This window comes from Idiotropiscis lumnitzeri, chromosome 20 (assembly GCF_059441095.1).
Source record: "Idiotropiscis lumnitzeri isolate Australia: NSW breed Sydney's pygmy pipehorse chromosome 20, RoL_Ilum_1.0, whole genome shotgun sequence".
Classification (NCBI taxonomy): domain Eukaryota; kingdom Metazoa; phylum Chordata; class Actinopteri; order Syngnathiformes; family Syngnathidae; genus Idiotropiscis; species Idiotropiscis lumnitzeri.
The window spans coordinates 7,056,634-7,078,267 of record NC_142410.1 but is presented as its reverse complement, the minus strand read 5'-3'; the positions used below and the strand labels follow the sequence as shown (position 1 = coordinate 7,078,267).

General features: G+C 40.1%; 1 protein-coding gene across 1 annotated transcript; it reads left to right on the top strand.

The window, feature by feature from the left end:
- The first annotated feature begins 3,776 nt into the window (after nt 1-3,776).
- On the top strand, nt 3,777-9,837 carry LOC148317363 (heparan sulfate glucosamine 3-O-sulfotransferase 2-like). The gene is made up of 2 exons (XM_088284289.1): nt 3,777-4,604; nt 7,857-9,837. The coding sequence occupies exons 1-2, from the start codon at nt 4,150-4,152 to the stop codon at nt 8,473-8,475; spliced, it is 1,074 nt and encodes a 357-aa protein (XP_088140415.1). The 5' UTR covers nt 3,777-4,149; the 3' UTR covers nt 8,476-9,837.
- Nucleotides 9,838-21,634: the final 11,797 nt, after the last annotated feature.

Genomic DNA, 21,634 nt, shown 5'->3' with positions numbered 1-21,634 from the left:
GTGGATATTTGATGTCTATTACCAAAGGTGCTCTTGAATTTTTAAAATGTAGGATTTCAGTACTGAGAACGTTGACAACTTTCCTATAGCGGCCTTTTAAACATTTTATCCTTTACTTCCCTCTTGTGGTTAAAATGTGAATTGCAAGCAGTCTCAAGCCATTGTTACTAATTTCTTTTAATTGTGTGAATGCTCAAAACATTCATGCGTTATTCTACCTTTATTTTATTTTTTTTCTGCCGTTATTTGAACTTCATCAACTTCTATATTTCTCGACCGATTCAAACGATTCTAACTTTAATATGTTCTAAAAATCCACGCCTTACTCAGTTTTCCCATTATTTCCTATTTTTCATCCAATAATTAATTCCGCATTAATTCCCAATCAGACATTCCACAAATATTTCCAGTTGCAGTCATTTGATCAGGCACGGAAGACAGAAGTTACATTTACGGTAACATAATATTCTTATAAAATGATATATGCCCATACAAACAGACATCACGTGAATATCAAACAACAGAGCGTAATAAAGGTCATGCCACAATGATAACTGAATGTGTCCATCTCCCAAAGGGATTCTAGACGCAAATCACCAGTCAGCAGAACGCTGTTATGACATTATGCGCACATTAGATCAGCATATGGTTGATACAGAAATCCCAAAGGAGTTAGATGTGTTTCATAGGTCATGCTGCTGCAGAATATAATTAAAGGAAGAAAAAAAATCAGAGCACTGACACGTCTTCCTTCAAAAGAAAATTCTTCACGGTGAATGTTATTTTGGGGATCATGTTCCATCCATTCAATTTATTTGACCAAATAACCCCCCCCCCCCAAAAAAAATATCGATTTGGTATTATGCACGATTTACAGTAGCATACTCAATCTGAGCTGTATTATATGAGTACATTAGCTTCAATTCCAGTTTTATAACAAATTACTAAGGAATAAAAATAGTGAAGCGAAACTGAAAATAAAGTGTCGGTATTAGGTTTGTAAAGGCAGAAAAATTGGATGACATTAGATGACGGTGTACCTAATGTATCGGTCAGCGAGTGAAAACATTCCATTTTAAACGTCAGTGTTTTCTGGACTGGGGTCATTTCGTGTCCCTATCAATCTAAATCGCTCCACAAATTAATTGTGTTATCCTTGTTCCACCGGTAGGTTGTGCTGTTGTAGGAGTTTTGGCTTTAGAGGACCCCTCACCCCCCCACTTTATAATCGGAATGCCAATTAAACAGAAGTACAATGTTTACCTCCAAAGGTCATGAGACGTTGCCTATTAAAAACAACACAGATATAAATATATGTATAAATAAATAATAAATAACTATACGGCTGTATATATTTGTATACAATCGATTCATTTATTCTTCTATATCCCCCCCCCAAGAATATGTCATATTATGTTATTAAATCAACACTTAACAAGGGACAAAAGCCATATTTTGACAAGAAGTACGTTTGAGTGATTTATATCGGTGGAAATATAAAGTGATTACTAACATCGTCTATTATAAACATCTCTACACCTCCGAGAGGGTTGCTCCAACAGATAATAGATGCACTTTATGCAGCGTGGTGGCCCCCTTGGGTCCATTTATGTGCTCAAGAGCGCCACTCAATAAAAGAGCTCGGAGGGTGTTGGCTTTATGGAGTGGGCGTGAATTGTTTCGACTAAGAAGTCATCCATCGCTCATCCATCTGCGAGCTGGTGAAGTTGTGCGCATCATCTGTATCAAAGTGGTGACACCAACACCCCCCCCCAATTCCCAATCTCCCCCACCTCAGGCCTCACTTAGCGCTGACAAACGAGCTGAGCCGCCGGCACAGAGGTCAGCAAGAAAAAGTGGCTTTTTGGAATTCGCCACCAGACAAACGAGCGATATTAGGAAAAAAAAAACACACACTGGAACGCTTTCTTTTTACTGGCTGTGATCTGTTGATTTGAGATTTGGACTTTTTACTTGGATTCGATGCTACAAATTTGATGCTTTTTAACATAAATGCATTCAAACATGTGACCTTTTTTTCCCTCCGTTCCATTATGTGCTTTAGAGTCAACACAGTCATGATTGAATGGCAAAATGAAGTCTAAATAAAGTATTGTTGTCTTTTTATTTTCAAAGCCGATCCCCCTTCGACAAACATCTTTTTGTAAATGCCGGCTTGGGGTGTGGCGGTTGACATTTCTGAACAATTGCTCTGATATTTTGGATTTCATAGACATTGAGCCTTTTCTTCTCACTATAAAGAAAAGCTTACATTTGCCTAACGTCATAAAACTGCGATCAATCATGAAATATTTTAATGTGGACATTTGTACTTATGCCCACTTCAACCTCCAAAATTTTTATAACGATCGTCTCAATATTTCGGATTTTATGGAGATGAAGAATTTTCCTCATTAAGATACAATCAGTGGAAAAGAAGACATTATTGTCCATGAAACCCAAAATATTGAGCCGAATGTTCTCATAATTTCAGAGGTTGACGTGGGCATGAGTAGAAATGTGCACGTGCATTTCGACAATTCATCAGACTCTCCTGACACGAAGTGACATTAAGCATTTTTATATTAAGCGTTTATACGGTCCCTACCTCTCCTTTGTAGGAGTCAAAAAATCGGAAAGAGTACGGCTATGGAGCCTACTTGAGTGCTTACTGCCCTAGCAATTTTTTTTTTTATATGAAACCACCCACTGGGACTTTGCAGTCTGTGATAGCTGAAAATAAACCACATGCCCCTGTGAACTGAACTCAGTGTAAACAGATATAAGGCAATGTCCCTGATAAAAAAAAAAAAACAAAAGCAGGAAACACAGGATGCACACTCAGCAGAGGTGATTATAACATTTAATCAGAGACTCCCATCGCCGCGCCGCGTAGACTTACTCGCTTCGAGATTTGATTCACCCGCCCTCTTGTGTGGAAAAATCTCATTCATGAGACAGATTGCCAAGAGGGGGGGGGGGGGGGGCTTCTGACTGGCCCCTATAAATCATTCTTTAATCAGAGGCCTCCGAGATTGGGCGCAGGCACCCTCGGGAGCAACGCGGTGACACCTCAACTCCTCCCCGCGCGCCCGAGCAGTACGGGGGAGTTTTTATCTTCACGTTTACCCCCCTCCGGGATTGTCAGTCCACTCGTCAGGGAACGAAGAGGGATGACCCGACCCGTGTCCTTGCCCAAAAGCAAAACACTGTCACGTCATTTGTGTCCGTCAAGGTGAATTCTGCTGTTTTATTCAGCGGTTTGCGCTCGCGGAGTCTCGCGGAATATTAGCCGAATGCACCAATGGCGGAAAATAGCATCGTGAGGCTAACGCTGCTATTATTAGTAATTTGCTTTTAAATATAAGCAAATCTCTTGTTATAACGTTGCAGAGTGGCTCCTGCCACAGGAATCATAGCTGCCGTGGCGTTTCTGACTCGTATAATTCTCACGAAAGGATGATAAGGAAAGACGGAGAAGCTATGCTAATTGCTAAGCTAACAACTGCAGTAGAGAACATCCAACTTTGAGAAGCACATTTGGACACTGGAGAGAAAAGTATAATTGCTAAAACAAAACTCGAAAGAGGAAATGAATCAAATGCCGCCACAGGAGGAGTGTCCAATGAGCAATTGTAATTGCTACCCACAGCCACAAGGAGGCAGGCTATCTCTGGATTGCTATGATATGTTGTCATGAATTAACAAATCCGAATGTGATTAAGACTATTGCACTGGGTTGATTTCATGCAAAGTGCTGGAAATGTTGTCAGGCATCTGCTGGGTGCAGCTCGCTGAGGAGCGAGCAAGTCAAGTCTGAGTGAGAGCCCAGCGCGTGTTTAATGCAAAAATGCTGTGACGTCACGGCGCGAGTTTTTTTTTTCTTCTTCTTCTTTTCTTGCAGCAGCACTCGTGTTTGCAGAGAGCCAGACGAAGTTGGCAGACCTCGCGCGTCTTCCCTCCCGGTGCGTCATGGCCATGTTCGCAAGAGCGGGGCACTCACCGGAGGTCGCCCCCCCACCCCCCTCACATGCGAAGTTTTGGATACGCATCAGACGAGATGGAATGCGATCTTTTCAAAGCTTTGAAGACATTAGGCAAGATTAATTAAAGAAAAATAAAAGATGCGCTGTTGGTATCCATGGAGAGATGGCATGCGCGCTCCTCTTCAATCGCCGGCTTACAAAAACATCATTGTGCTTGTTGTCCCTGTTCCTTTCCTACGTGGGCTACTGCGCGTTATTCCACGCGGACCACCTCATGCTGCCGACCACGGGGGATCCGGCGCCGAGCTGCAGTCGGCGGCTCCCGGGCGACGGAGCCTGCGCGTCTCCTCGCCCGTCGGCCGTGGAGGCATCTCGGGTGAAGGCTGCCGAGTGGCCGCCCCCAGTTGCGCTCCACGCCAGGAGCGACACGCCCAGCCCGCCGATGGGGCACCCGAAGTTTGGCAATAAAAAGTTGCCCAATGCCGTCATAGTTGGCGTGAAGAAGGGAGGGACAAGAGCGGTTCTGGAGTTCATACGAATCCATCCGGACGTGAGGGCGGCTGGGACCGAGACGCACTTTTTTGACAGGCACTATGACAGAGGACTCGAGTGGTACAGGTAAGCGGACAGAACCTGGGGGTGTGTAAATTACATATACATAGTATGAGTTCTGCCTTTAATAAAATATTGCAGAATTCTGATTGTCACTCAAAGAACTATTGATTTTGTTAAAAGAAATATATATATATATATATATACTCACACACACACACACATACACGCACACACCACGCACAACTGCCTACTGTACTTTTTTTTTTATCATCCGCAAAGAAGTTGGTAATTTGTTGGTTATTGATCCCAAACTGCGACGTGGAGGGCCTTTAACAAAGCGTGGCCTCATTAAACGGATATATTTGTCAAAGGCCTGTCAAACACTTCATGAGGCAAAACCCACAAAATCTATCGTGAGCCTCAATGCAAGACATATCTCACGTGTAACGGCAGCATTCTTATACCGCACCATACAAAAAGTCCACACATGAAGTCACTATCCATTTAAAATGCTTGAAATTAAGATGGGAATCCTATCACATTGACATTCTTGCGAATAATTTGCCCTCAAGCAGTCGTGCTCATATGAAATATCAGCAGAAGAATGCCTCCCCATTATATTAATTGGCGTTCCGGCATTGTGATTGTCAGCCGCCACCAGAAAAGGTCAAATGCCAACTCCGACTTTGGGGGTTTGGGAGGCCATCATAAACATACGTTTGCGTCTGATGAGTAAAGGTCAAACTGTGGAGCTGGACAGCAATTTATTGACCCGTGGGGCAAACTGTGAGCAAGTGTTTATCTCAAACCAGTAAAAAGGTGAAGCTAAAGATTCCTGGAAGTTTGCAAATGCTCTCAAATCCCAGAGGTCTGCAGTGGAGGACTTCACTGAAAACTTCTTCAACAAACAATCACACGGAGAAGATATGATGACTTTTCATCGTTCCAACCCAGCAATGAGCAAACGCATCGATTTTCTTTTTAATTGATGTTATGAGCGCAAGTTAAAAATGACTTACTTTTAGTTATGCTATTAAAGCAAGAAAATGAGCCCCAGGAGAACAAAAGTTTGCCCACGCCTGCTCAAACCGATAAAGCGATTAATATTTTTTGCTGATTTGGGTTATAAATGCTGGCTTTATACTTGCTTTTTATTTCACTTGCTGTGGAAAATTACTGGACTGAAGGGACTGCACTGCAGACCAAGAGCACATATATTTGCTTCCTGGACTCGTCATTAAATTCTCTTGGACAAGCTAATGAGATCCAATATATAAAGCTCCATAAAAAAAATCTTTCTAAAGATAATGATGCTCTGTTTTGATAGAGAGAGGTACTGTATTATTTTCTGATCTTGGAGTTATCATTTGCAGTACTGCACAGGTGCTCATATTTTACTCCTGTCTTTAAAAAAAAAAAATCGTGACAACATTCATAACAGTCAAGCGTATCAATTTTTAGTTACTACCATGCGATGAATCACAATCCGTAAAATTGGGGTTTGAATTTTTTAACGAGGACTTATACACAGAAACGGAACCACCGAAATATGTTTAACATTTCGCTCGAAATGTCAGCGTTACATATGGTGATAATAAGCATGTAATAAGCGCTCATTAACGTTTAAAAGTTGTTTTACGCCACAGTAATTACAACCACGGCGATGACTAATTCATCTTTTTACGTTTTATTTATTTATTTTTTAATTGCAGGTGCCACAAGATGCCACTAAGGCTGTCTACATAGGAAAGTACAGTAATTGATGTCACGGAGGGGAGGAGCTAAGTTTAGCCTGGGTTGTTAGTGGAAATTGAAGGGTCATCACTTTATATGCCATAGGGTGCATTTTATTTTTAAAAATTTGGATAGTGCTTCAAGATGAGTTTGATATGATATGAAACTTTTTGGAGTCATAATTTGCAGTCAATTTTTAGTTGAAATTGTTAACGAATTGATCTTACTGTATATACCAAATGAATTCGATTAACAGCCATCTTAGAGAGTTTCAGATCAAGTATCAGCTCGCGTTCCACTTTGTCGACTTGCGAGTAAGCGAGCACAGTCACCTGCTGCTGGATGTGTTGTGCGTGCCTTCATGGTGATTTATTGCGCTTGAAGCATGCCGCACGATAGAGCTGTGTGCGACACAATTCTCTGGTGACAAGTGACTGCACTTTCGCATCGCTTCGGCGTCTTCATTTGCATCAAGAAACTGGGTTTGAGGCCAAAAGGAGATTCTCGTCGGCTAGGATTTGAAGGCTTTATCAGAGGTGGGGAAAGTTCTTGCACTCTTGAGTCGAAGTATGGATTCTGGTGGAAAGACTCTGGCAAATAAATGATTGTGTACGTAAAAGCAAATGAGGAAAGAATAAAATGTATAAAATTATTTTTACTGTTAATTATATACAATATTTGAATATTTTTAGAATTTTTAAAAAAATTTTTTAAACCAAGCTAAATAGGCTTTTTTTTTATTTACAAAAATGCAAAATTAGCTAATAATTTTTTTTTTTTTGTGGAATTTCCTTCTTGGTTGTCAGGTTAAAGCTAATAATTTTTATTTAGGGTAGACAAATTTAATATGAATTCTGTGTGATTTAATCGCGAAATCAGACATTTCCAACATTTTCACCGAATTAATTAATTAATTAATTTTCCCAAATCTAAAAAGTCTTTTTAACTAACCCTTAGCTTTAACTTATATCACGAGGGTCAAACTCCGGTACTCGAGGGCCACTATCAGATAGAAATAGAAATAGAAATGCTCCTCGATGTCTTTATTTGGTGGCGATAAAAATGACGGCACGTCATTTGGTGTATCACAAATGCACCAAATGTGGATTTTTATTCCCAGATCGGACGGAGAATTTTTCAAATAAAATAAGGTAATGGATGTGGAATATGTTGAATCTCAAAATCTTTCCGCCTTGTCGAGAGATTTCACCACTCTCTTTTTACGTAACAAGCAAATTCTGACAAAATAGGAGTATGAAGTACTGGTGTCTTTTTTTCAAATGTCGCAAATAAATGTAAAAACATGTAAAAAAATATTCAAGTAAAGTCCACATATTTGACGTATTTGTCTTTCATTACTTTCCACCACTGCACTTTCTGCCGCTCATTCACATCTCCTGGAGTGGAAACATCCAACATTCCCATTTTCCTTTTTACAAAGGACACGGTGTCCTCCACGTTTGAGTGGCTTATCTTGTGCAGCATTTCATAAGTGCTGCTTCCACCACGACAGAGCGCAAAAGAAATAATTGAAGTGGACGTAAACAAGAAGTCTTCCATTTGCTTTTATGTTTCCTTCAGAGGTTTGATGCCAAGGACTCTGGAAGGCCAACTAACCATGGAGAAAACGCCCAGCTACTTTGTGACAAAAGAGACGCCGCACCGGATCGCCGCTATGTCCCGAGACACCAAGCTCATCGTGGTGGTGCGAGACCCCGTCACCCGAGCCATATCAGATTACACCCAGACTTTATCCAAAACTCCAGATTTGCCGAGCTTCCAAGCGCTCGCCTTCCAGAACCAGACCTCGGGCCTGGTGGACACATCCTGGAACGCCATCCGCATCGGACTGTACGCCCTTCACCTGGAGAACTGGCTGCGCTACTTCCCTCTGGCTCAGATCCACTTTGTCAGCGGCGAGCGCCTCATAACGGACCCGGCGGGCGAGCTGGCTCAGGTGCAGGACTTCCTGGGGCTCAAGCGCATCGTCACGGACAAGCACTTCTACTTCAACCGTACCAAAGGCTTCCCGTGCCTCAAGAAACCCGAGAGCAGCGGCTCGCCTCGCTGCCTGGGGAAGTCCAAGGGCAGGACTCACGTGCAGATCGAACGGGACGCCATCGAGCAGCTGCGGGACTTCTACAGACCTTTCAATGTCAAGTTCTATGAGATGGTGGGGCATGATTTCAAGTGGGAGTAGAAGAAGACTGATTCTGATGAATACCGCAGATCCGGTCGAAGCAAAGATATGAGATGAGCAGGCATCACCTCAACGTGACCATTTATTCAGAGACCAGAATATTCAGAGAAGAAAGACTTTGAAACTTCAGCTGAGCTGTTCTTTAAAGTATGAAGTAGAAGCACTTTACAGCATTTTTTGTGCACGTTGCTCAAGGAAATTCCGTCAAATGGCTATCAACAATGTTAACTCATTCACTTCCAGTCGAAAAAAAAAAAAAGATTTTTGACGTCTTTATCCGTCAATGGCAGTGAATGAGTTAAAGGTTTGGTTTCTCATCGCACACTCGTCCAACCGGATCTCACGCTTATAACGGGGCTTTGATTCTTGTGAATATTCTCATTGATCCGGTTCATTTGATTCCTGACTGTTCGTGTCGTTTCGCCTCGCATCAGAACAGGCTTCGTCATTCCATACGCATAATGCAAAATAGGACGACTAACTGGAGTTTTGGTGTCGGAACGCAAATATTGACCCACTAAATTACAAACGCCCCAATCCATGGATGGTATCACACTTTTTGGACTGAACAACGATTAAGATGAAGAAGGTTTGAGATAATTAAGAGGAGAAGCCTTAATGCCAATCATCCTTGTTAATATTCCATTCATGAAAATATTGGTCGGCTTTTGCCGATCAATCACATTCAATTGTTCAATTCACTGTAACAGAAACGAAGAAATTCCACGCAACACTCGCATATGGAAAAAAAAAATCTAATGGATACAGAATTGATCTGAATAAAAGTGTACTGGTTGATAGAAACAAGACCAGGGGTCCTCAATCCTGTTCCTCAAGGGCGGGGTAATCCTGTCTGTTTTCCATCTCTCGCTGCCGCAACACACCTGATTGGAATGATCCGATTCTCAGCGAGGTCTGCAGAAGCTAGATAACGATCATTTGAATCAGCTGTGTTGCAGCAGGGAGAGATGGAAAACAGGACAGCGGACCTCGAGGAACAGGATTGTCGTCGATTGTGTTCATCTAAGATTTATATGTCGACAGCGACAGCAATGATTATATTATATTACCACTAATTACATTTAAGGGATGCTTGGGTGGAATTTTATTGGCCATCCCAAAAAAAAAAAAAAAAAATTGCTCAAATGAAGCATCATCGAAAAATCGAAAAATCTGCTGCTTCTCTAATAACGCTTGCCCGTGCACATCTGAGCGATCCATCTACTCTCATCCTCGCTTGCTTTGTCTCTTTCGTCTCCGTGAACGAAAACCGTCAAGGTGAAAACTGGCAATCATGAATTAAAATTCTAACCTCCAAAATGTGGTCAACATTTGGCGTCATTTCATACGCACCGGAGTGGATTCTTGGCTCATGAAATGAAAACATATCTTTACGGGGCAGCGAAACCGCCGAGGCTTTGCTGTGGGTGGCGGTGATATGATCGGCCGACGAGTGGGTGTGAGGAATTTCAATCACCGTGCAAAAAACAAAAAAAAAGAAAACAAAGGAGGGAGCACCTCGCCGTGGCAGGTTATCAAATAGACGGGGAGCCTGCTGGTCACGTGACTGCGGGGAAACGTTTGGATTTGACCTCCTTTGCTGCATACTAACGGCTTGAAAGTGAGGGAACAGGTGATCAGTTACCACAAAAGCGACTAGAGCACTGTAGTCCTTATCATTATTTGTGGCGGGGCGCTTTGAAGCATGGTGCCTGAGGATATTTTGATAAACGTATTTTTATTTATTTTTTTTGTCCTTGTTGGAACGGTTTAAGGACACGTTTTCAACTTGCTCTTCCATTTGAAGCTCGTATCTGTTTTAATGACTCCTTCATAGTAAGATTCTCTTTGTCGATGTCGATTATTCCGCCGATTAATCGAGTAATCGACATCTTTTCCCGAGATACAATTGTTTTGAATTTTGCGGCTTCACAAAATTCGCAGATCTGAGAAATGCTCGTAACATTTGTGGCAGTGAAGCGACAAAAAAAATGGATCCACGTCGCATGCAACTTTTGACACATCACACTCATATGCCTCATTATGAGCAATAAAATCATTCAGTAGAAGAAGCTCGGCATTTGTAACAAGCTAATCAGGTCGAAGCTTGTCTGTTGGTGTCAAAATGGCTGCCAACTTAAAGCACAAGCGTCTGATCAAATGTCAAAGTTTCACCGAGCGTGCGGTTGCATGTCTGAGGAATATGCAAAATAATTTGGTGGGAAAAGAAAAAGATAAGGATGCAAAACTTACCTTTTCTGGGGAGAAAGAGTCCAATCGGGATTCCAAGTCGCTCCTAGGAAGGGAAGAGTAAAAATCGTTATGAATTCATATGTTTTTTTAAAATACAATTTTTAAAGCTTCTCACACTTTACTTACTCTCAGATTTGCGACCGTTGATTCAAAGAGGTGTCATCTCGATTTTCTTTTCCACTTCCTGGTCCTCGCTTTTACGTCCTGTCTTTTTCTTCCATTTTGTACCTAATGTGATTTTTCAACAAATGAAATCACAGAATTCTTGAAAAAAAAAAAAAATAGCCCAATTCCCTCCTCAAACGATTAAATAAACTAAATTAGGAGATTATTGGAGGACAATTTCCATGGCTTTACTTTTACCTGTTCCACCTGCAAGCCTCTTAAAATGTCCTCAAATGCTCCTTTGTCGGATCATTTGAGGATTCTTGCTCAGAATGTTCTCACTTTTTTTTTTTTTTTTTTTTACGTCTTCCTCCTGCAAGCGGTCACAATCGTTAGGAGAAGGGGGGTCGGCGGGGGGGTAACATAAAAAGATGCTCCTCTTGCTTGGGACCCTCAAAGCTCGGGTATCCACTTTTTAAAAAAAAAATTTTAGACTCCGCCCTAAAAAAAAAGCCCCGTGACCTCCAGCTGGGGGCTCAAGTTGTGTGTGTCCACCACGTCTGATTCCTCGGCTCGTCGCCGTCATTCCAAGCACACCAGTGGCTCATTTCCAGGGCTTCACACGCATACACATTCATAGGTGAGCACCAGACGTCACTGCGAGCAGTTCCGAGGATGGCGCACATGGGTCCTAATTAGGCCTGAGGGCCGGGAAGGAGCAATCCCGGGGAACAAGCTGCAGCCAGAGTCTGATTAGACTCTCCCAGCGCAAGGCCCTCCTGAGATTGCTTGCAGGTCAAATTTCTCTCTCTCGCGCACACACACTCACACACGCGTTGCTTACTTTTCAAATCGAAACTCCCGCAGGAGGCAGCCTATGCAAATGGCGAAACGCTTTGCCTTGGTAGCTTGGTGACGTGACCTATTTGCACCGTGGCTAATGAGGTACTTGTTTAGCTTAATGAATATTTGGTAAAAAGAAAAAAAAAAAAAAAAGGTTTTATGCTAAATCATATTTTGAGCTCTGTTTATTAATTAAAAAAAAAAAATGAAAAAATATTTAAAAATTTTTTTGATTATGAACATTCCAAATCGGACTAAAAATTGTTAATGTCAATCAAAGTCAAGGATGCTATGCCGACACCCAAAAATGGATCCACTTAAAGCCTACAACGGCTGAACTATAGCTAACTGCTGAGACAACGAGGCGCTCTAAAGCGGCCAAACCAGCCGGTCCACGAGCTGGCTGTCGGACTTTTGAAAGTTTTTTTTTTTATTTTGAACCAGCCTGCCCCCTAGAATTGTGAGCGGAGTTTATTACCAAATCTTTAATAACTCAAAATCCAGCATTTGAAACCATGCTTTATTTTTAAGAGCTAATCTACGAGAGGTTCGTTAGGCATACTGGACAGACTACGACGGCGGCAACAGACGTGCGAGTTGAAAGTCGTCTGTAAATTGGCGGACTGGAAAACACGTGATTAGCGATTAGTCGACTTCAAGCTCTAGTCGACTGGTCGACTAATCGCTTGAACCACCGCAATGATTTTTTTTTTTTTAGATGGTTTTTACACAAATACTCGGTACAGCTTGAAAATGAGCCTAGCATAATAACAACTGAGCAGAGCGGCCTGTTATTTTAATCACTTTTGACAAGCAGTCGCCGAGTTAAATAATAACAGCATTAGCAGACAAATACGCCGCATTCTCGACAAAACAAAAAACTTTTAAAAATATTCCGAACCGAACATGCGCCAAAGGTCCCCCAAAAAGAAAAATGAATTCATTGACAGTCAGAAGACAAAGTTGGGAGTGTTTAAAAGTCACAGAAATGTCAGGCAGATGTAGTTCATCTCGACCTAATAGCCGGCTTCAGCTACTCGCTGACTTTTAATGAGCTTTGCGAAAAGCCAAAAGACGGAATTTCACAAGCAACCCCGAGTTGCTAGGTTTGTTAGCAATTCTATAACAAGTGTTAGCGTCGCCCTGCGGCCGAATGCGTTTCGCACGCATGCTCCGTTTAAGGTGTGCTACTTTAAAACACCACCCAGGCTTTAATCGGGATGCCGGCGCGAGGATGAAAAACGAGGTTGCCTGTTTTTCCGAAGGCTGACATTCGCCAGTGAACCCTCCTCGGTCGTCGCGCTTCCGAATAATTCCGCGCGCCGACAGGAAGTCCCAGAGGTCTAAATCGCTGGTGGCTTTGGAGCCAAATTAAAACCAAGCGCTGACAACTGCGAAGCGCGGTCACGAGCACATAATGATACATGTTCTTACAACTATTTGCAGAGCAACGTTGGATGTGCGGTCTGCGGGGAGGGCACGTAATAGGTGTGCGGAGGTGATGTGCTCTAATGAGCTTATGGTGAAAAACGCACGGAGCAGAAGAAATGAGGCGGGCCTAGTGAAGTTAAAGCCAGGTCATCTTGTCTTTTTGTCAGTGGAAGGAGCAAAACTTGGGAATGTACTTTATGACCTGGAAATTGCAATTCTGAGGCGGCGAGAAGCTATCAGTGAGCTGAAACGCCAACAGGAAATAAAGTGAATGCAGTGAGGAAGGTGGAGGTGATCTCAGAGGAATGGAAAGGGACGCAGTGTTTAAAAAAAAACAAAAAACAAAACACACACACAACTTGTATTTTGGGCGGGGTTAAAACAGTAATTCAAATTGGAACAACTTGAAAATATCAATTTTAGTAATCACAACAAAGCAAGCCAACTTTTTGCTCCAAGACAATTTGCTGAGTTGTTTCTTTTTTTTTTTAAATTGGGGCACAGTATACGGTAAGTGGCAATTCCTTCTGTAATTTGCTAATAAAAAAAAATTAAAAAAAGGGAGGGGGGGGCAAAGCCAATTTTTACAAAAGCAAAACTGAAAATATTTAGTTGAATTGCTCAACTTAAAATTTGATTGGTGTTTGTACCAAAGAGCCAGCCAGCACTTGCCAGAAATTCCTGCATCTGTTGGGCAAATTTCTTCGCGTCTTTTCATTCATTTTGGACATGCCCAGTTCTTGGGAATATAACTGTTGTTCTTTTACCGTTCCATTAAAAATATTTTGCACCCTTCCAATAATGAGATCAATACAGGTCGCATTAATGAGAATGATTTATCTCGGTAATTTTTTTTTTTCCATCACAAAAGGCTGACATTTGAACAGGGGGTGTGTAGACTTTTCTTCATCCACTGTACATGATGACACATTTATCTGGTTTTCACAGTCATTACCGTATGATCACGACGACGTAATATTCAATGTGAAGTCTTCAAATAATGTGCAGCAATCTGACTGGGCCTTTTACGACGTAATTAGAAAACAAGAGGCCATATGACTTCTCAAAACTAATCGAATTTGTCCAAGTCTTCCAATCCGTCAGACCACCGGGCGCTCGTTTTTTTTCTCACCGAGGCGGGCTGGCAAAGCTGATGAGATCGGAGGCGCGTAGACAGAGCTCTCGCCAGGAGATGTGTGCTAATTAGGATGCGCGCCTCGCATCTCGCCGAGGAGGATAACAAGGCTCATCTCAAGGCTGCCTCGGGAGGAGCCTCACATCCACGGCGAATCAAAACGCGTCTGATGTGTCAGCAGCCCCCTGGACCGCAGGCCCGCCACACCTGAGCTGACACTCATGGGGCGCTTTAAGATGTTGATGAGGGGGGGGCTTCACATAGTGAGGCAGCTTTCAACTCTGGATGAGGGTTGAAAGACAGATTACATCAAATGCAAAAATAGGAAACATTTTTACACTCTTTACTTAAGATCGCTGTAGGTAGTCTAATAGGGTGGTGGGTAAAATATGGCTCGTGGGACACTTACGCTCTATATTATAATTAATTAATTAATTAAAAAAGATTAAAAAAAAATATATATATATATATAGATATATATATATATACATATATACATAATTATAAATATTTATATATAATTATAAATATATAATTATAAATATTTATATATAATTATAAATATATAATTATAAATATTTATATATAATTATAAATATATAAATATATAAATAATATATAAATAAATAAAAACTAAAAAAATAAAAATAAAAATAAAACTGAGTTCAATGCGTCAAAATATTTAACTGAAGATCTGGTTTTAGATCCACAACTAGACTCTTATGCAGGATAATACATCACAGCATATCATAGCAATCCCCAGATCCGATTGAAAATGCCCTAGTCTAGACATCAGAGTAATCTAACTGGATGCTTGACTCATGAATAAACACAATGAGATACTAAAAATTCAATTTCTCATTGTTGGATGGTACGCACAATAATATTAGGGTTGCTGCTCGTCCTCATTACGGTCACAAGTGAGCTGGAGCTGACCCAAGGTGACTTTGGGGATTGGCTCTGGTCGTCAAAAAGATTATTCCAGTGAAAATATTTGCAATTTGACTGTTGTTTGTTCCCAAGAGCATCCTTACGTGCACCCAAAAACAAACACGCACACACAGTGGAGGATGGTCCAGGCACCCGAGGCACCTTCTCTCAGATTGCACGTCAGATGCGGAAGACAGCGGCGCTCATCACAGCTTTTATGAATTCATTACCTTTTATGTTTCTCCAAACACTCATTTATCTCTGTGAGAAAATCAAACAGGACAGACATTGACTCGTCTTCCTTTCTGAACACTGAACAACTTTTATCAACGTGTGACACGCGCGTGCCGAAAAAAAGGCTGCAGGATTCAGAGCTGGGTGGCAAGTCACGCCCCGTTTCTGACAGGATGCGCCTGCAAAAGCGTGTTTGGGGCGTACGTTTGGGTGAAGGCTGCTGCTTAAAAAAAAAAAAAAAAAAAAAAATCAAAGTGTGTTATTTGCCTTGGTGAAAGCGCACCACATCAAAGAGTTCGCCTTCCTCTCCCGTGCAGCTTCCATCACAGCATCGCTGCAAAGCCTCTAATGATAGAAGATACAAGGAGGTGCCACGGCTGCCAGCCAAAAGCAGAGAAAGACAGAAAAAAAAAAAAAAAAAAGACACATTGGAGGTGATGATTGACATGCCGGCATCTTTTTAAATATTCCTGTGATGTCGGGCCAGACGCATGGATGCCAATGATGGCGGCCCCGCACGCTGGCTGACGCGGCCGTCGGCTCGACAACCACCTGGCTGGCTGCGAGAAACACCGAGCTCTCGCTCAATCAATCGCCAGAGGTGGCAAAAGGAATCTGTACTCAAGTAGAAGTACACATATGCTATAAAGGGAAGTTCCAAAGAAGGCACAACTACAAAAATTGAAAAATCTTTTCAAATACACTAAAGTATTTGTAATTTATGACTTCCCACCACTGTCAATCGCGCAAGGCGATGTGTGAGAGGGACGGAGGCAAGCGTGCGATACTTCACACTTTGCGCGCGAGCGTCCTCCACATTGGCAATGGACTCGGGATTCCGGCGAACACGCTGACGTGCATAATGGAGGAGATATTAATGAGCAGCGAACGGGAGCGGGAGGGGGCGAGGGAAATCTGGCTCCTTCATGGGCAAAGGAATTCCAATTCAACCCAAATTAAGTTAAATATTGATTATTATTATTAATAACTACAATTATATGAATAAAAAGTAAATAAAATAATTCTAATATAATATAAGTCTTTTCTTACCGGGCAGTTTTTGTGTGAGAATATTTGAAGTTTATTATAAAATGCCACTGAGATTTTGTGGAGTGAATTGAACTTAAATGAGAAATCAGTTTCCAGTCAATCACAGATTTGAACTGGATCTGATTTCTGATGCGGAGGTCAAAAATCAATTGTTTTGATTGGGACTTTGAATACTTTTTTGAGTATGAACCGTTGATTGGCTGTCAGCTGGGATATGTTCCATTTTACAAATGACCTTTGTGAGAATAAGCGCGATAGAAAATGGATGCATTTTCCGTTATTAATTTTTTTTTTTTTGTATTTTACTATGAACATGCATGCAGGTGATTCCTGAAATTCTCCATCATCACAAATACTCCTCCAAAGTGTGTTGGTGTTGGAGTTGTTTTTCCGAAGCACTCTGTACATCTGCTGGGGCTTATGTAATTCAGTCGTGGCGCGTCATGTATATTGCATGGACTAAAAAGCTGCTCTCTTGCCGCCCGCACTCAAGGCTTACTGGATTTTTCATCTCCAATTAAAAGGGAACTAAAGTATTGCACCGTTGGACTCGAGTGAGAGGGAGAAATAATTGACGGGCTCTCTCCCGAAACAAGTGAATTATTTAATCTGTTTTGGACCTTTATGGTGGTTAAAGAAAAAGCTCTTACACTGAAAATGCAATTATGTCTTAGAGAGGGGGCGGTGAAAAGGTTGGGAAAAAAAAAGGAAAAATTTGTCAGGACTCTTGATTATGATGATGTGTGCAGGGTATTTTGTAAAACGTATACAGGATATTATAAACATCGGAATGCATTTTCTACGACGCAGAATAGTAGAAAATGGATGCATTTAATATTTATTTATTTAATTAATCAATTAATATGCCCTTTGACTGACTGCCACCCAACCCAGGGCTTCAGTCACATTCCACTTGCAAAAATATAAATAAATAAAAATAAAGAAATAAAAATAAATATATATGAAAATAAATAAACAAAAATAAATATGAATGAATAAATTATCTATATATATATATATATATATATATATATATATTTATATATAATATATATATATAAATATATATATAAATATATATATATATAAATATATATATATAAATATATATATATATAAATATATATATATAAATAAATATATATATAATATATATATATATATAAATATATATATATATATAAATAAATATATATATATATATATATAAATAAATATATATATATATAAATAAATATATATATATATATAAATAAATATATATATATATATATATATATATAAATAAATATATATATATATATAAATAAATATATATATATATATATATATAAATAAATATATATATATATATATATATAAATAAATATATATATATATATAAATAAATATATATATATATATATATATAAATAAATATATATATATATATATATATATATATATATATATATATATATATATTAGTTCAATGTTAGTCAGTAGAGCAACATATTGCATGTCTAAAAATATCAAAGATGAAGCCATCATATGAATAAATTATTGATTGAACGTCGCAAGATAATGAGCCATCTTTGCGCCTAACCCCAAGTTAGCACGATTGATTCCGTTGCGATTTGGACGAACAAATACAAAAGAACAATCACACGTCGCGCGAGGAACGCGTCGCCGTGTGATGTATAAATACCATCGCGTCTGACTGGAGAGGTTCTTCGACCTTCTGATTTTTGAGCGTGTTTCCATTTGTTCGCTTCACTCCCGCTCCTTGCGTTTTGTTTGCCAGCTTGAATCAATATGGAAATGAGACGCTTAGGAGAACTTGGAAATGTCCCAGACTCCATTGGGGGTGATTTAATTTCCCCCCTCCCCCACGACGATGAGACTTGTACGTAAAAACAAAATGTTTATTTTAAAAAAAGAAAAATTAATCACTTAGCGGAATATAAAACAAAACAAAAAATGTATTTTTTTAGCATAATAACAAATATAAACACAAATTCAAATATGGAATTGTGAAGTTTTTTGTAGATGGGCACAATTCAAAATGGGCGTCTGCGCCGTTGTGGCAGTGAACACACTCGACTGGATACCAGGCCAATCAAAGTGGGTCCCCTCATTCGGTCGACATGGCAAAAGCATAAAATATTCGTTGGAGCGCCAAAACCCAAAAAGACGTTCAACTTAAACTTTTGTAATCAACAAAACATCTCAAAAAAGCAAACTAAAACGCATTTTTTTTATGTGTACGTTCATGAATGCATTATCAGTAAGGGAAAAGAAGAAAAACCCCGAGCTAATCACGAAGATCACGGCCCCTCGTCATCTTCAATCCTGACATTTTGAAATGGAGCCTCGGAGACATCAATAAGGATCAAATTTGGCTCGCGGACATTGCGCTGATCAATACGGAGAGATTGCATCGGGCACATTTCTAGCATCGCCAAAAGTCGGTCGACGTGTAAACTAATTCCACATGTTAGACGAGCCGCAGTTTGCGAGTCAACAAGGCCGATGTCACGCTTGAATTCAGATAAAACGTTCCGAATCCTCCGATGAGGTCTCGCTAATGAGGCTCTCTTGGAAGTGATACAAACTGGAGATGATTATTGATGGGAGCAGAAGAGTCTGGCTCTTTTGCAGCACAGTCTCATGCCAGGTTGCAGTCTGCGAGATTTTTTTATTTTTTTTATTTACGACATTCAAACAAGCATTTTAGTTTCAGCAATACCTCCACCATTCGGAAAAAGAACCCCAAAAAAAAAACGAAACGCCGGATGTCGGAAGAGGACGCCTCGTGTCACCGCAGGCCATTTTGAAATTTTTATCACTTCCAAGGCGACGGAGAGAGAAAAGACGGTGAGAAGAGAAGGTGAGAAAGCAGTTGGTGAAATTGATGACATTTATAGAAAATTACAAGAGGGGGAGAGAAAAAGAGGCGGGGTTAGCGCTGCCTGCCTGAGGCCAAACTAATAAAAGTACAATTGAATCACATTTTAAATAAATGACGCGGCTGTAGTTTAATAACGCTGATGGGGGGGATATTCGACTCCACCATACATCTTAATAATAAATATAACCGGTTCAAATGGAAGGACGCTTCTCAGGGACAAATTGAGGATTGCATCAATTTCTTCAACTGTTATTTGGGGGGATTTTCAGGAAAATGTGGAGCTCCACCAAGAGGACACAAGGGGAAATGTACTATAAACCTTTGTTTTTTATATATATATATATATATATATATATATATATATATATATATATATATATATATTAGTACTGTCAAGAGATTAATTATTTGAACTAATTAATCGCAAAAAAATTCCATGACTAATCGCGATTAATCACATTTTTCAACTACTATTTTATGCAAAGCTTGTAACAGATATTTACTTGAATAATATCTTGGAATTAATGCAAAATCACCAAATGTGAGGTATATTTAATTCAAAGACTGTTCTAATTGCTTTCTTGGATTTTTTAATACGATCTAAATGGAGTCATCTTTTCAGGCATTTTTTTTTTTTTAAACATTTCTCAAAACTGCCCACAAAGCGCCACACTCCAGCAGTGTTGGTTTGCAAGGCCCACTGGTAAATTAAACAGTGTTTTGTTCTGAGACGTGCTAAAGACAGCTAATGTGGCGCAATATTTGCAAAGTATTCAAATTATTTTTTTAAGAAAATCAAACTGAGTGAACTGAGTTAAAATTTTTGGGATTAATCACCCGAGTTAATGCGCGCGTGACGAACAGGCGTCAGACAAAAATCAAGACAATCCTTGGTTTTCAAGTGAGTCGGTTTACTTTTGAGAAGGTTAAATGAGCAGTTGGTTAACATTCATACAAAATGTCGAGTTGTGCAAACAAAGCGTCGATAAAGAATGCCTTTCACATGCTCTCTGATGCTGGCATTTTTTTTGGAAAAATAGAACACTAAGAAATACTATGTACACATCCAAGAGCTGTACGTCATCAAACTCAGCGGTGGCCATGAGCAAGAGGTTGCTTGCATAGTTGTGTGCATGCAGAAGCAAGTCATCATGCAACAATTTTCACACGAACCGTGATCTGGGTGCAGAAAGCGGTGATGATGAGTCGCCTCAAACGCGCTATGTACATGTACGCTCGAGGGCTACTTCATTAGGGACACCTGCACAAACAAATGAGATCCCACGCAAAAAAAAAAAAAAAGGCTCAGAGGATACGCAAAATTCCACTGTTTCGCTGTAGTGTGACTTGCCAATTTTTTACAGCAACAGTCACAATTGAGATGGCGGTGAGAGGTGTATGCGGCTCCCAATAGGTCATCGTCAGCATTGTGGGAATTAAGAGTAAGAGGAATTAGCTTTAATTATTTTCATTTTTAGTATTCAAAGATTGTAAATATTCCGGCCTTGTGTTTTATTTGCATACATATAGATTGATTAATTTTTTTTTTAAAGAATATGGGCTTCCTACAATCTCCCAAAAAAATTTTGAATTCCGCACCCAAAAATGTGTTCTATTTTAACACAAAATAATAGCACGAACCATAAGATCTCATCCGATTGTGCAAGTGGACCGAATGGTTGAGGCCGGTGTTGTTTATGTTCCCATGTGTGTATGGCCTTTTGTACACCCTGTGTTCTTTGAGAGGAATGTTCCGAGACAGCGTGGCAGTCAGAGAGCCCTGAGGCCACAAGTGGGCGCCACAGGTCAATGTTGGCATCAGACCCGGCGCCAGGTGGGAAGTTGCCCAAGGACTTGATGTGTTCTTACAGGTAAATAAACGCAAAGATTTAAGAACCGTGATCTCCAGGCCAATAAACGACTGACACATGCTTCATTTTCCTCGTCCTCTTGAAAAATAAATATATAAATACTCCTTGAAGGCTGTTGCACGATAACTACATCAAGTGTATGTAAACAGCGATTAAGGTTACATAGGTTTGTTTGACTTGAAAGGACATATTCAGTGCTCAATAAATATTTAATTTTACTTATAAATTTACCAACACCTGCAGTTATACAATTTGGATTAAATACTATGATTATCAGAGGCACTGATGTTGACACTTGGAGGATAGTTAAAGGTTTCGGGAAATAATTCAGAAAAAAAAAAAAAAAAAAGAAACCTGACTTCATAGACCATTTTCAACAGTCCAAGTATCTCTCGCCATCACTTTTTGACTCTTGAA